Genomic DNA, 16,267 nt, shown 5'->3' with positions numbered 1-16,267 from the left:
TCAGGCTAAGATGTCCATTCAACAGGAAGAGGGAAAACAACTTTAATTACACTCCTTGCTAACAAGCACAAATAATCACAAATTAGCTGCATAACAGTTTATTTTAAAACTTTATACAATCTTATATTCTAGTCTAAAAATTATGTAAAAGGCATATGAGAGAAGGTAGATAATGTAAATAACATGAAAAACATGCAAACTCTGAGAAAGAAAAAAATTCAACATCATTTTCAAATGTAAATTACATGCCTATTTCCTAAAGCGTAGAATCTATAAAAATGTAAAAGAATCATGGATGGAAATCAGATGAAAAAATAAACTATTTCATAGAAAAACAACTTATAGTGGATACATGTCATCTCTATATTATTTCATGAAAAATAAACATAGACCACTAGAAATATTCACATAAACAAGAATACAGAAGAATTTGAAATATAAAAGTTGTTTTAGGACAAAATCTAGAAAATTTTAGATATTTTAATAAGAAACTGCAATGGTAAGTCAAAATACTTATTAAAAATTTAATACAGAACAGTCTTTTTTTTTCAGTCATACAGATGATAGATCTGTAAGTTAATTAGAAATAATTGTGCATTTTTCATGAATTAGAAAATCTAGAGGAAATGACTAAGTTCCAGGAAACACACAACCTTCCGAGACTGAAGTAGGAAGAAAGTGAAAATCTGAACAGACCAATAATGAGGTCTGAAACTGAATCAGGAATAAAAAAAAAACCTATAAACCAGAAAAAGCCCTGGACCAGGTAGATTCACGGCCAAATTCTACTAGATGTACAAAGAAGAATTGGTACCAATCCTACTAAAACTATTCCAAAAAACTGAGGAGGGGGGACTCCCCACATTAACTCAATTTATGAAGCCAGCATCACCCTGATACCAAAATCTGGCTGAGACACAATGAAAAAAAGAAAACTTCTGGCCAATATCTCTGATGACCATAGAATCAAAAATCCTCAACAAAATACTAGCAAACTGAATCCAGCAGCACATCAAAAAGCTAATTCACCATGATCAAATAGGCTTTATTTCTGGGATGCGAGTCTGACTCAACATATGCAAATCAATAAAAGTGATTCACCACATAAACAGAATTAAAAACAAAAACTGTATTTTCTCAATAGAATGAAAAAGCTTTCAACAAAATCCAATATCCCGGCCAGGTGCGGTGGCTCACGCCTGTAATCCCAGCACTTTGGAAGGCCGAGGTGGGCGGAACACAAGGTCAGGAGATCGAGACCATCCTGTCTAACATGGTGAAACCCTGTCTCTACTAAAAATATAAAAAATTAGCTAGGCATGGCAGCAGACCCCTGTAGTCCCAGCTACTTGGGAGGCTGAGGCAGGAGAATGGCGTGAACCTGGGAGGCAGAGCTTGCAGTGAGCCAAGAGCGTGCCACTGCATTCCAGCCTGGGCGACAGAGCAAGACTCCGTCTCAAAAAATAAATAAATAAATAAATAAAAATAAAACATCCAATATCCCTTCATGATAAAAACCCTCAAAAAACTAGACACCAAAGGAATATACCTCAAAATAATAAGAACTATCTAAGAGAAACCCACAGCCAACATCATACTGAATGGGCCAAAGCTCAAACCATTCCCCTTGAGAATGGGAACAAGACAAGGATGCCCACTCTCACCACTCTTGCTCAAAATACTACTGGGAGTCCTACCCAGAGCAATTAGGCAAAAGAAAGAAAGAAAAGACATCCAAATAGGAAAAGAAGTCAAACTATCTTTGTTTACTGATGATATGATTCTATACCTAGAAAACCCTAAAGAATGCACCAAAAGGCTCCTAGAATTAATAAATGACTTCAGCAAAGTTTCAGGATACAAAATTAATATACAAAAATCAGTAGTATTTCTTTTTTTTGAGACAAAGACTCACTCCGTCACCCGGTACAGTGGTGCCATCTCAGCTAACTGCAACCTCTGTTTCCTGAGTAGCTGGAATTACAGGCGCACGCCACCACGCCTGACTAATTTTTGTTCTACTTTTTAATTTTAGTAGAAATGAGGTTTCACCATGTTGGCCAGGCTGGTCTTGAACTCCTGACCTCAAGTGATCTACCCATGTTGGCCTCCCAAAGTGCTGGGATTACAGGCATGATACACCACACCCGGCCTTAAAAATCAGTAGCATTTCTATATACCAACAATGTTCAAGCTGAGAGCCAAATTGAAAACACAACTCCGTTTACAGTAGCCACCAAAAAATAAATAAATAAAATATTTAGGAATACATCTAAGCGAGGAAGTGAAAGATCTCTACAAGGAGAACTACAAAACGCTGCTGAATGAAATTGGAGACAACACAAACAGGAAAACATTCCATGCTCATGGACTGGAAGAATCAGTATCATTAAAATGGCCATACCACCCTAAGTAATGCACAGATTCAATGCTATTCCTATCAAACCACCAATGTCATTTTTCACAGAATAAGAAAACAACTATTCTAAAATTCATATGGAACTAAAAAAGAGCCTAAATGACCAAAGCAATCCTAAGCAAAAGGAACAAAGCCAGAGGCATCAGGCCGGGCGCGGTGGCTCACGCCTGTAATCCCAGCACTTTGGGAGGCTGAGGCGGGCAGATCATGAGGTCAGGAGATCGAGACCATGGTGAAACCTCGTCTCTACTGAAAATACAAAAAATTAGCCAGGCATGGTGGCAGGCGCCTGTAGTCTCAGCTATGCGGGAAGCTGAGGCAGGAGAGTGGTGTGAACCCGGGAGGCGGAGCTTGCAGTGAGCCGAGATGGCGCCACTGCACTCCAGCCTAGGCCACAGAATGAGACTCCGTCTTCAAAAAAAAAAAAAAAGCCAGAGGTATCACTCTACCTAACTCCAAACTATACTATAAGGCTATTGTAACTCTACCTAACTCCAAACTATACTATAAGGCTATTGTAACCAAAACAGCATGGTACTAGTACAAAAACAGACACATAGACTAATGAACCAGAATAGAGAATCAGAAGTAAGACAGCATACCTACAACTATCTGACCTTCAACAAAGTCAATAAAAATAGGCAATGGAGAAAGGACTCCCTATTCAATAAATGAGTTAGAATAACCAGCTAGCAGAGAGATGAAAATTCTAAGAATAAAAAAGAAATGCTAGTGATCAAAAACACTGTAACAGAAATGAAGAATGTCTTCAATGAGTTCATCAGTAGACTGGACATGGCTGGGGAAAATCCTTGGATCTTGTGGATATGACAAATAGAAACTTCTGAAACTAAAAAACAGAGAAAAAAGACAAAAAAACAAAAACAAAAATAAACCACACACACAATACCCAAGAACTGTGGGACAACTATAAAAGGTAGAATGCGTGTGTAACTGAAATCCCAAAAGGCGAAAAAAGAGAGAAAAGAACAGAAGCATAGATGGGGAGAAAACATTTGCAAAAGACAAATCTGATAAAGTACTGTTCTGCAAAATATACAATGAACTCTCGAAATTCAGCAATAAGAAAATGGCCTGATTTTAAAACGGGCACAAGACTTGAATAGACATTTCACCGAAGAAGATATGCAGAAGCCAAGTAAGCTTATGAAAAGACTTCAACATAATGCCAGTAGGGTACTGTAAATGGAAACAACAAAGAAATACCACTACACATCTATTAGAATGGCCAAAATCCAAAACATGACACCACCAAAAGCTGGTAAGAATTTGCAGTGACAAGAACTCTCATTCATTGCTGGTGGGAATGAAAAATGGTACAGCCACTGTGCCACTTTATGATCCAGTAATCATGTGACTTGGTATTAACCCAAATGAAATGATAACTTCTATCTACATAAAAACCTGCACACAGATATTTACAGCAGGTTATTCATAATTGCCAAAACTTGGAAGCAACCAAGATGTCCTTCACAAGGTCAATGAATAAATAATCTGTGTACATATAGACAATGGAATATCATACCGTGCAAAAAATAAATCCATTAACAAGCCATGAAAAGACATAAAGGAAACTTAAATGCATGTTACCAAGTTCAGAAGTCAATTTGAAAAGGCTATATGCCATATGATGACATTCTGTAAAAAGGTGCAACTATGGAGACAGTTAAAAGATCAGTGGTTGCCAGAGACCAAGGAAGAAAAGGATGAATAGGTAAAACACAGGATTTTTATGGCAGTGCAACTATTCTGTAGAATACTACAATGGTAGATACATGCCCAAACCCATGTGATATATAGCACCAAGAATTCACCCTAATGTAAACTATGGACTTTGGATGATGATGATGTGTCAATGTAGGTTCATCGATTGTAATACATACATGCACCAGTGTGGTGTGGGATACTGACAGCAAGGGAGGTTGTGCATGTGTTGGGGTGTGGAAGTACATGGGAACTCTGAACTTCCCACATGATTTTGCTGTGAACCTAGAACAGCTCTAAAAAATTAAGTTTATTACTTTTTTAAAAAGGAATAAGTAAATGTTTCCAACAAATAATGAGTTCATTGAGTGCTAAGTATAATATTTCTTGACTGACAGAGTTGAACTTAGAAACAAAATAATAACAGAATGCACTGGGATAACAAGATACAACTTAACAGAAATAAAGTTTTGCATTTAAGCTAATGAAAACCAACTAATTAAGAGACAAATGCTAGAACCTGGAAATCTGCAGACAAATCCCTGGGAGTTTTACTTGGCCACAAGCTTAATCATAAGTTGACTGCCTGATATGGCTTCTAGGCTAAAAAAAAGCTTCAGGCTTCCTCAACAGAAGTATCTGGATCCATGGCTTTCAAACTTTAGAAAACATAAAACTCACCCAGTGTACTTGCAAATAAAGTTTGATTTTATATGACTGAGGGTGAGCCCTGAGAATCTGCATTTCTAAAAAAGCACCTCAAGGGACTCTGACATAAGTGATAAAAACCACTCAATATATATTACCAGGCCGGGTGCGGTGGCTCACGCCCATAGTCCCAGCACTTTGGGAGGCCAAGGCAGGCAGATAACCTGAGGCCCGCCAGCCTGGCCAACATGGTGAAACCCCATCTCTACTAAAAATATAAAAAATTAGCTGGGCATGGTGGCGGATGCCTGTAATCCCAGCTACTCAGGAGGCTAAGGCAGGAGAATTGCTTGAACCCGGGAGGCAGAGACTGCAGTGAGCTGAGATCGCGCCATTGCCTCCAGCCTGGGCAACAAGAGCGAAACTCCGTCTCAAAAAAAAAAAAAAAATCATCTGTATCTACATCTATCTATCTATCTATCTATCTATCTATCTATCTATCTATCTATCTATCTATCTATCTATCTATCTATCTATCTATCTATCTATCTATCTATCTATCTATCTATCTATCTATCTATCTAATCTATCTAACTAGTGCTGGCCACTTCTTCAGCTATTAAACTAATGAATGTATAGGTATTTTTTAATGATTTGGACACATGGAATATCTTTCTAAAAATACTGTTTATGATTATTTGATCTTTAACAGCCCGAAAGTATGCAGCCTTTTAAAAAGTGTTTAAGATTCTAAAACAAAAGGAAGTTTTGATACATATTGTAGTAAGCTTTGATAATCCAGAAAATTTACTGATATGAACCGTTAAATCATTCTTGGACATACCAGACAAATGAGATGTTCTGTTTTTCTTTTTAAATAACTCAGGCAAATTGATAGTTATGGCTGATACCACTTAATCTTTATTGGTTAATCAGCTGATGGTGATAAGAAAAAAACCTCACACTTTTCCTTAGTAGTTAGCCTTTGGAAAATTAATGAATCTACCATTCCAAAATTAGAATATTCTAATTTCAAAAACCTTTGTAAAACTTATATCAGCCCTCTAAGACACTTGCAGAACACTGTGGAAGGTGAGGGAGACAGAGAACAGCCGGAAGGAGGAAAGAGAGAACTGAAAAGCCTAATCCAGCACAAACTGAAGTGCAGCTGAATGAATTTCTCTTGCCTGACCTAGTTCAGCAATAAGACAAATTGCTCTAAGAGTAATGGAGCTCTAGCTTGACAGTGATGACTGACATAAGCTACAAACTAGCTCCTGACAGTAATGCAAAAAGCCACTACATTATTTCAGGGTTTCCAACAGAGCTCTTGGATATCTGTACTTGGACAACATATCCAGTGGAGGCACTTACCATGATAATCCCCTTGGCTTGGTGGATTGGATAGAATAATCTTCAAGCAACTGAAAGGTGTATAGTCTGTCCTCTTGCCTTCCTTTCCAAAGCTATGACGGATGTTGTAAGAGTAACCTTTATCAAACTGATTGGGAGAAAATAGAAAAAGAGACAAAGTCAGCCAATGATTATACTAGTGAGGTCAGCAAAGCAAGCTAAAATCAAAGAATGCAAAGTGATATTTTCTAGAATAAATTCAGCATTCACGGGCAGATGTACATTCATACCATATATATTATTTAGGTCCTTTATGATACAAATAATTTCTTTTTTAAAAAAAGGTACAAAACTTATAGAAAACAAATTTCTCAGGTAGAAGATAGCTAATGTTATCTATATGTTTAAAGATAAAGAAAATATTTTCCTGAGAAGAATAATCGATTTGCCCTTCTTAGCTTGATTCCAAAGATTATACTAGAAGAAAACCAGTTTAGCCTCTTTTTTATCCACCTTCCCCTAATTCTCCCTGAATTCCCATATCTATCCATTCTACTTCCTAAATGCCTATTAAAATAGTTAATCCTAGGCCAGGTGCAGTGGCTCATGCCTGTAATCCCAGCACTTTAGGAGGCTAAGACAAGAGGATCGCTTGAGCCCAGGAGTTCAAGACCAGCCTGGGCAACATCGTGAGACCCCATCGCTACAAAAAAAATTTTAAATTAGCTGGGTGTGGTGGCATGCACCTGTGGTCTCAGCTACTCAGAAGCCTGAGGGAGAATTATCGATTGGGCTGTAGGGTTGAGGCTGCAGTGAGCCACGATTGTGCCACTGTACTTCAGCCCGGGCAACACAGTGAGATCCTGTCTCAAAATTATAATAATAGTAATCATCATCATCATCATCCCTTCCTCTGGATTTCCACTATACAAAGTAGTCAAGAAATGCTTAATGAATGAAGTACTACAACTGCCTCCTACCCAGAATCCTTGCCTCCATGTTCATAAAACAAGCTAATGGGACAGAACGGATGGTGAATTGGCTCAGACAGGAGAACAAAAGGAACCAGCATATAATGAAAAGTGAACAGGTGCCAGGCATTTTGCTAGGAGCTTTTAAAAGTGTAATCCCATTTAACCATTTAGATCATCACAACTCCTCTATGATGCTATACTTGAGAAAACCGAAGTTCAAAGAATGAAGCAATGTGATGTACAACAGTTATTAAATGGTAGACATGTACAGACAAGTCTGATTCCAAAGCCCATGTTCTTTCCATAATACCACACTTTCTTAGTAATAAGAAATAAGACATTTAAAAATAGTAGCTTCCAGTTAAATCTTTTTAGGACATAACTTCTCTCAGACTCCATTTTAAATGACACTTCATTTTGAGGTCTAAAATCAGAAGTAATCTCTTCTTCCTACATATTTCAATAGCATTTTACCTATACTTATACCTATACTTTTCTAGAAGATTTATCTTCATATTTGATTTTTAAGGCACTTTACTTCTTTTATGACACATTATCATGCTACTTGTTATTAATCACATATTCACATAGGTGATTAGTTCTTCCAGGACCATAAACTCTTTGAGGTAAGATCTGTCTATTGGATCTTTGCACCCACCTCAGTACCAGCATGCATGAAGGAAAAAATGTGAAGTACTCCTTTGTCTACTATAGCATTAGGAAGGCTATCATCCCATTATTCTGCTTCCATTAAATGTTTTCCAATGCCTGATGGCATTTAAATTAAATTCTTAAATTTAATTAAAAAATTTTTTTTAGAGATAGAATATTGCTCTGTTGCCCTGACTGGAGTGCAATGCCATGATCATAGCTCACTGTAACCTCAAACTCCTGGGCTCAAGTGATCTTCCCAACTCAGCCTCCTGGGTGACTGGGACTACAGGTGTGTGTCACGAGACAGGGTCCTGCTATGTTGCCTAGGCTGGTCTCAAACTCCTGGCCTCAAGCAATCCTCCCACCTAGGCCTCCTAAAGCCCTGGGATTGCAGATGTGAGTCACTATGCCAGGCCCTTGGTTGATGATTTTCTAATTCCACTACTACGTGACACTCATCTGGCATAACAACCCATACCCCATTGGTCAACCAAAAGCAGACAATGTACCTCTGACAAGATATCTGGCAAGAGGTAATATTCAATACGGGTAGAATCTTGGACAAAAATCTAACGTTCCTGGGAAAGAGGTAGGGGTTAGGGTAGGTGTCCCATGTTAAGTGGTCATTTGGGCAAAAACTACAAATCTAAAACCAAGTATCTAAAATGTATGGCAAATGACTGATGTAGCAAAAAATTTATCTTCTACTCTGAAAAAAATACATGTTCGTTTAAAAGACAAACCTTGCCACTTTTATACTGGAGCACAATCTTAAACTACCACTCAGTGATCTCTCAAGGCTGTCACAAACAGAATGATCAGAAGCTGTGAGTGGCTGTGGAGCACGTCAAATGTTCCTACATGATGCTTTAAGCAACACTTGTTAAATAGTGAGAAGCCAGATTGCTCAAATAACAAGTCATTTTCAAAGGGCAAAATCTTCAAGGCTCTCAGCCTAATAATTAGAGTGAAAGAGCTTATAGTTTTTACTGCCATGATTCTTTAACTTATAAAATGGATACTCTAGAAAGCTTACAGAATGATTACTTGGCAATTTTTCATACATGAAATTACTAAGCATAACACCAAAAAGTGTCATGTAGATAGGAATAAAACTAAAACAGATTATTTTGAGTTTATAAATAATTACACATATTGGCAATGAACTAAAACTTAAATACAAAAGGTGGGCAGGCCGTATTTTGGAAAGCAGGTAAATCCCCCCTCTTTTAAGTGATCGCAAGACACTTCAGAGTTGCCCTTTGCTTGCTTTCTCTGGGCTCATACTAAGAGCAACACACATAGAGTAGGCTTTTTAAAGATCCCAGGCTTTGGGGGCAGAGAAACCTGGGAAAGAATCCCTGGCCTGTCCACTTATAAAGGGTGTTACTTCAATCCTCAATTTTCCTAATCTATAGGGACAGTAATATTAATGCATTAAATTGCTATGAAGATTAAATTAAATTAAAACATTAAGCAGAGTACCTGTCACATCCTTTGTTCTCAATAAATATTAGCTGCTATTGGTGAGGGAGAAAAAGGAAAACATTTTGGTGTCCTAATTTAAACACTGACTATGCTACTGCAAAAGACTTCTATTTCCTAGTTTAAACACTGACTGTGCTACTGCAAAAGACTTCTACTTCAGTAGATATTAACTGAACCTTTACCTAAAGGTTTAGGGAGGATAAAAGACTCACTGAACTATTCAATTACATTTCTAATCATCTTAAAATGTCCCCCTTCTTCCAACTCCTATCCACAACTCTAAGTATTCATACAGACTAGCTCAAATGTCACTTCCTCTGTGGAATCTTCCCAAGCACCCAAGGCAGAAGACGTTGCTTCCTCAAAAGAATGCACAGCAGCAGTTTGTACAGTGCTGTACTTTTCTTGTTGCAATGGAATTTATTTTTGTATTTATCACTTCTACACTAGGAATGCTGTTAAGGGGAGGGACTTGGTTGTGTACTCATCATAGCATGCCCACTCGGTATCTGATAAAACATCTACTCATAGGAGGTGCTCAATAACCTTCACTTGAATGAAAGAGCAAATAAGCGGTAGCTGGCTGGAAAGATGAATGTATAAATATGCTTCAAGGGATTTTAACTTATCAGGATTAAATAACTTCAAAAACTTGCCAAATCATTGCAAGTTTACACTGTTGTGCTATTTTGTTCTTCTGGATAGCTTTTCTTCTTCACTGTAACAACAACAACAAAGACTGAAAAAGTTTAAACGATGCCCTTTATAGAGTATAGTGGATACATTAAAAGATAGTAAAATAATAAATTTTATTTTCTTCCAAAAACTGGCTCAGTATAGTGGGACTGGGCCATCCAATACTTCAAGAGAATCAGAAAGAGAGTCAGAATAAGAGATAGGAAAATATCTTGCTATTTTTTGTGTGAGATCTTTAAATTTGACATTATAACTGAAATATAGTGAAATGCACACATCTTAAGTCTATAGGATGATCAGTTTGGGCAAGTGACTATATGTATACAACCCACACCCCTACCAGAAGATAGAACATTTCCATCAACCTGTAGAATTCCCTCTTGCTTCTTCTCAGTCAACATTCCCCTCCCTCCACAACCAGAAGCGACTACTGATCTGATTTTTGTCACCACAGATTAGTTTTAGCTATTCTATAACTTTGTATCAATGGAATCACACAGTATGAAGTATTTGTGTCTGGCTTCTTTCATGTCCTTTAATGCTTCTGAGATTTATCCTTGCCATTACATGTATCAGCCGTTTGTTCTTTTTTATTGCCGAGTAGTGTTCTACTGTATTGATATACCAGATCGCTTGTCTGGGCTCTTGCTGATGGACACCTGGAGATGTGATATTGTGATACAACAAGAAATGTGTATTTGATCCCTGCTCCTGGTTCCTCGCAGAGAGTTCCCAAAACTCTTGTAATTTCCTGAGCAAGAGGGATGCTAGGTGCATCTTCTGTTCTAATATTTGGTCCATGGCCCAAGTTTCTGACAGAGTTGCTAATCCCTTGGAACTTCCTGGGTATTGATAAGAGTATCTTTTGTTCTAATGAGGTGACTCTTGGTGGGCTTCTGGATGGGGGCTGGTCACCAGAAAGACCAAGCCATAATTAGAAGCCTGGAACTTTCAACAGCACTATCCCATCCTCCAGGAAAAGGAAGGGGCGGGAAAACGAGTTAATACGTGCTCAACCTATGTGATGAAATCTCCATAGAAATCCCTAAACTGACTGTAAACTAGTTCAACTGTTGTGGAAGACAGTGTGGCGATTCCTCAAGGATCTAGAACTAGAAATACCATCTGACCCAGCAATCCCATTACTGAGTATATACCCAAAGGATTATAAATCATGCTGCTATAAAGACACATGCACACATATGTTTACTGCGTCACTATTCACAATAGCAAAGAGTTGGAACCAACCCAAATGTCCATCGGTGATAGACTGGATTAAGAAAATGTGGCACATATACATCATGGAATACTATGCAGCCATAAAGAAGGATGAGTTCATGTCCTTTGTAGGGACATGGATGAAGCTGGAAACCATCATTCTCAGCAAACTATCGCAAGGACAGAAAACCAACACCACATGTTCTCACTCATAGGTAGGAATTGAACAATGAGAACAGTTGGACACAGGGTGGGGAACATCACACACTGGGGCCTGTCGTGGGGTGGGGGGTGGAGGGAGGGGGGAGGGATAGCATTAGGAGATATATCTAATGTAAATGACGAGTTATGGGTGCAGCACACCAACATGGCACATGTATACATATGTAACAAACCTGCACATTGTGCACATGTACCCTAGAACTTAAATTTAAAAAAAAAAAAAATCCCTAAACTACAGGGTTTGGAAAGCATCTGGGATGCTGAAGACATGGAGGTGATGGGAGGGTGGAACACCCAGAGAGGGCATGGAAGGTCCATGCCGCTTCCCACATATCTTACCCAGAGTACTTCTTTGGCTGTTCACCTGTATCCCTTAAAACATCCTTTATAATAAACTGATAAATGTAAGCATTTCCCTGAGTTCTGTGAGCTGCTCTCGCACATTACTGAACCTGAGAAGGGGCTGTGGTAACCTCCCACTTGTGGCCAAACTGGTCAGAAGTTGTGTTAATCTGGGAACGAACCTATTGCTTGCAATTGGTATATGAAGCAGGGCACAGTCTTGTGGGACTGAGCTCTTAATCCATGAGAGATCTGCACGAGTTCTAGTTAGTGTCAGAAGTGAACTGAATATAGGCTATCCGGCTAGTGTCAGAGAATTGGTCAGTGTGGGAAAAATCCACACATCTGGTCAGTATACTCTCTGCGTTGAGAGTATAGTAGGAGAAAACTGGTTTTTCCCTACCATACCACTCGGCTTCTACAGTTTTTGGCTATTCTCAATCAAGTGGCCATGAACATTCTTACATACAGCTTTTGTAGGTATACATTTTCATTTCTCTGGGATAAATACATAGCAGTGGAATTGCTGCCCAAAATTTTCGAGAGTAGTTGTACTATTTTATACCTCCATCAGCAATCACTGAGAGTTCCGCATTCTCCCCAACATTTTATAAATCTTGTTAATTTTAGCCATTCTAGTGGGTAAGCAGTGGTATCTCACTTTGCATTTCCTTGATGACTAATGATGATGAGCACTTTTTCATGTGCTTTTTGACTAGTGATATTCCTTATTTTATGAAATGTCTGTTCAAATCTTAAAATTTTGATTGCCTTCTTTTAATTATTTAAATGTTGATTTAAAATTTTTAAATGTTGATTGCCTTCTTTTAATTATTCCCTTATTTATATATTCTGGACACAAGCCCTTTGTCAAATATAACTGTAACAAAGGCTTATCTACTTGATATTATCTTCTGATGAGCAGGTGTTATTTTTGATGAAGTCCAATTTATCAACTTTTTAATGGTAGTACTGTGTCCTAAGATAAATTGGAAAGATATTTTTATGTTGTCCTTTAGAAACTGTAATGCTTTAGCTTTTAAGTCTAGGTCCTGATTCATCTCAAGTTAATTTTTGTCTATGGTGTAAGGTAGCAATCAAAGTTCTTTTATTCTGCATGTGGAAAAGCACCTTTCCAACACCACATGTTGAAGACACTTTCTTTTTCCCATTAAATCACTTTGACATCCTCATCAAATTTGACCACATATGTGTAGTTCTATTTTTGGACTCTGACTAGATCAGATCCAATTGGATCCCATTGATCTACATGTCTGTCCTTTTGCCAATAACACACCGTCTTGATTACAATAGCTTTAGAGTAACTTTCAAAGATAAGTAAGTCCTACTGTGTTCATTTTCAAGATTATTTTGGCTATTCTACATCCTTGCATTTCCATATAAATTTTAGAATCAGTTTGCCAATTTCTTTTGAAAAGAGAATGCTGAAATTTTTAACAATCAGTAGTTTATGTCTTCCCAACTGCTATCTGTCCACAAGTAATCAATAACCAGGAAAACAAATTGCATTTCAACGAAAACTTTCAAGAAAGAAGAAAAACTTTCAAGTCATCATTAATTTCACTGATGAAAACAAGGACATTAAAATTTCCAGCAAACTTTTATAAACAACTTCTGTTTGTGTCTTTAGTCACAAACATGAACTATAGTCAATCTTTTTTGTGAAAACTTTTAGGTAGGAATTGAATTTAATTAGATACAAGATTTCAGTATGTTCATCACAAAATAGGGAAAGAACATTTTGGTAAGCTATTCTGTTAAAATAATGGAAAGCTAATCTCTCTAAAAGAGAAAAGCTAAAAGCATTAACATCCCTCTTCTTTCCAATTTATTTACTGCCTTTGTATACATATGTCTAAAATTTGGACCCTTCCAACTCTACTGGAAACAAGAAAAAATAAAAATAAATGAAACTCGGATCTTACTAAGCTTTCAAACTATCCATGTATTTATCAAACAAATTGTCCTCTCTGGTTTTCAAATTTACAAATTCAAGAAATACTGTACAGAGACGGTATTTACTTGGAGATCCTTTTTAGCAAATACTTTTTAGGTCTTCGTATCCATGGCTTAAAGGAAAACCTCTAAGCATTTGATACGAAAAGAGGTAGGAAGGCCGGGCGCAGTGGTTCACTCCTGTAATCCCAATACTTTGGGAGGCCGACGCGGGTGGATCACCTGAGGTCGGGAGTTCAAGACCAGCCTGGCCAACATGGTGAAACTCTATCTCTACTAATAATACAAAAATTAGCTGGGTGTGGTGGCGCATGCCTGTAATCCCAGCTACTCAGGAGGCTGAAGCAGGAGAATCTCTTGAATCCGGGAGGCAGAGGTTGCAGTGAGCCAAGACTGTGCCACTGCACTCCAGCCTGGGCAACAGAGTGAGACTCCATCTCAAAAAAAAAAAAAAAAAAAAAAAAGGGGGTAGGAAGAAGTAAATAGAAAACATACGTTTCTGTTTAGGCTCTTCCCTCCTACTCCATTCATTCAGTGTGGGGAAAGGCCAGAAAGTCAAGACAGGTCTGAAGGTGGGTAAGTGGCAGTTTGCAACCTTCCAAATTAGTACAGACATCCCATCTGTGGCACTGGCAATATACCAATATGCATTTCTACCAAAGACAGCAGTAAGTTACTTTCAGAGGCATTATGTTAAATGATTGAACTCAAGAAAAACTGTAAAGCAGGCACACCTTTATCTAGTTCCAGCCCTGTTCTCAGAGCCTCTTTCATAACTTTGTCTTCTATCCCAGGCCCGCCCAGGGTCTAGTGACTTTATTATATTTTTTAAAGTACTTATGCCCAAATCTATTCAGACACTACGGTGTAAACATCTGTTTGCTGAGATGGACAGTGCATAGTCTTCCTTAGAATAAAGTCTTTCCTACAATGAAAAAAAACACACGACTAAATATTACTCCTATTTTCTTTTCTTTCTCTTTTTTTTTTTTTTCTTTTTTTTGAGATGGAGTCTCACTCTGTCTCAAGTGGAGGGCAGTGGTGTGATCTTGGTTCACTACAACCTCTGCCTCCCAGGTTCAAGCCATTCTCCTGCTTCAGCCTCCTGAGTAGCTGGGTTACAAGTGCCCTCCACCATGCCCAGCTAATTTTTGTATTTTTTGTAGAGACAGGGTTTCACCATGTTACATGTTGGCCAGGCTGGTCTCGAACTCCTGACCTCAGGTGATCCACCCACCTCAGCCTCCCAAAGTGCTGGGATTGCAGGGATTGCAGGCGTGAGCCACCATGCCTGGCCTACTACTCCTATTTTCAAAGCAACAAAAACTTCATTATGCAAGGTCAGCTTGAACAATAAAGTGAGAATGGTTAAAAAGTATCCTTTAGAGAGAGATTTGTATTCAAAAAGGAACATCTTCTTGACCTAAATGAGGCAAAAGAGCCCCGTATATGTGCACGGAAATCAGCATAAGGATATGGCATTTAAAAATTTTTAATTTTTAAACTTATTTTATTGCACATGCAGGTTTGTTACACAGTTACATTGTGTGAAGCTGTTAGGGCTTTTAATGATCCCATCATCCAAGTAGTGAACAAAGTCCCCAATAGGTAGTTTTCCAACCCTTCTTCTTCTCCCTCTCTCCTGGCTCTAGGTCCTCAGTGTCTATTATTCCCATATTTATGTCCATGTGTACCCAATGTTTAGCTCCTCCTTATAAGTGAGAACATGCAGTATTTGATTTTCTGTTCCTGTGTTAATTCACTTAGGATAATGACCTCCAGTTGCATCCATGCTGCTGCAAAGGACATGATTTTTGTTCTTTATATGGCTGTGTAGTATTCCTTGGTGTATATGTACCACATTTTCTTTATCTAATCCACCTTTGATGGGTATCCGGGTTGATTTCATGTCTTCTATTGTGAATAGTGCTGTGATAAACATAAAAGTACAGGTGTCTTTTTGGTAGAACAATTTATTTTCCTTTGGGTGTATACCTAGTAATGGGATTCCTGGGTGGAATGGTAATTCTATTTTAGTTTGAGAAATCTCCAAACTGGGGATTTCCTCAGGGACTGAACTAATTTGCATTCTCGCCAGCAGTGTGTAAGGATTCCCTTTTCTCCACAATCTCGCCATCATCCGTTAATTTTTGGCTTTTTAATAACAGCCAGATACAACATTGCTTCAGGAGAACGTTTTCATCTTCTTTTTAGTGGCAGGCGTTTCTTACCTGCAAGAACTTGGACCTCTAATTTACATATTAAAAGAAACAAAGTGAGAGTCTGCTAAACTACAAAGTGACCTCATTATTACTCACCAGTGCCCAGAATTTAGCACGCCAAAGTCATTAGAAGCAGGTCCTGTGAAGATCAGTTATCATAAGTACTAACAGAAACTCAAGCTCAGCATCAGGGTCACATATATAAGTGAACCTGCCAGGAGGAAAAGGGCATGAAACCATCCTATGGCCTTTTCTTAGCACACATTCTTGCTGTAATTTTTGGAACTATTGATTATGTTGTCTTGAGTCACTAGAGTCTTATGCATAAT

The 16,267-nt window shown here is 38.1% G+C and overlaps 1 protein-coding gene across 2 annotated transcripts in view; it reads right to left on the bottom strand.

Moving 5' to 3' along the window:
* Window positions 1-16,267, bottom strand: part of PRIM2 (DNA primase subunit 2) — a 388,757-nt gene that overhangs the window by 40,436 nt on the left and 332,054 nt on the right. For both annotated transcript variants that reach the window (XM_025382480.1, XM_025382479.1), the window contains exon 11: window positions 6,167-6,293. In XM_025382480.1, coding sequence (XP_025238265.1) covers window positions 6,167-6,293 — 127 coding nt within the window. The remainder of the gene's footprint in view (window positions 1-6,166; window positions 6,294-16,267) is intronic.

Source organism: Theropithecus gelada, chromosome 4 (genome assembly GCF_003255815.1).
Source record: "Theropithecus gelada isolate Dixy chromosome 4, Tgel_1.0, whole genome shotgun sequence".
Classification (NCBI taxonomy): Eukaryota; Metazoa; Chordata; class Mammalia; order Primates; family Cercopithecidae; genus Theropithecus; species Theropithecus gelada.
The sequence above is the reverse complement of the archived record's forward strand: the minus strand, read 5'-3'. Positions and strand labels throughout refer to the sequence as shown.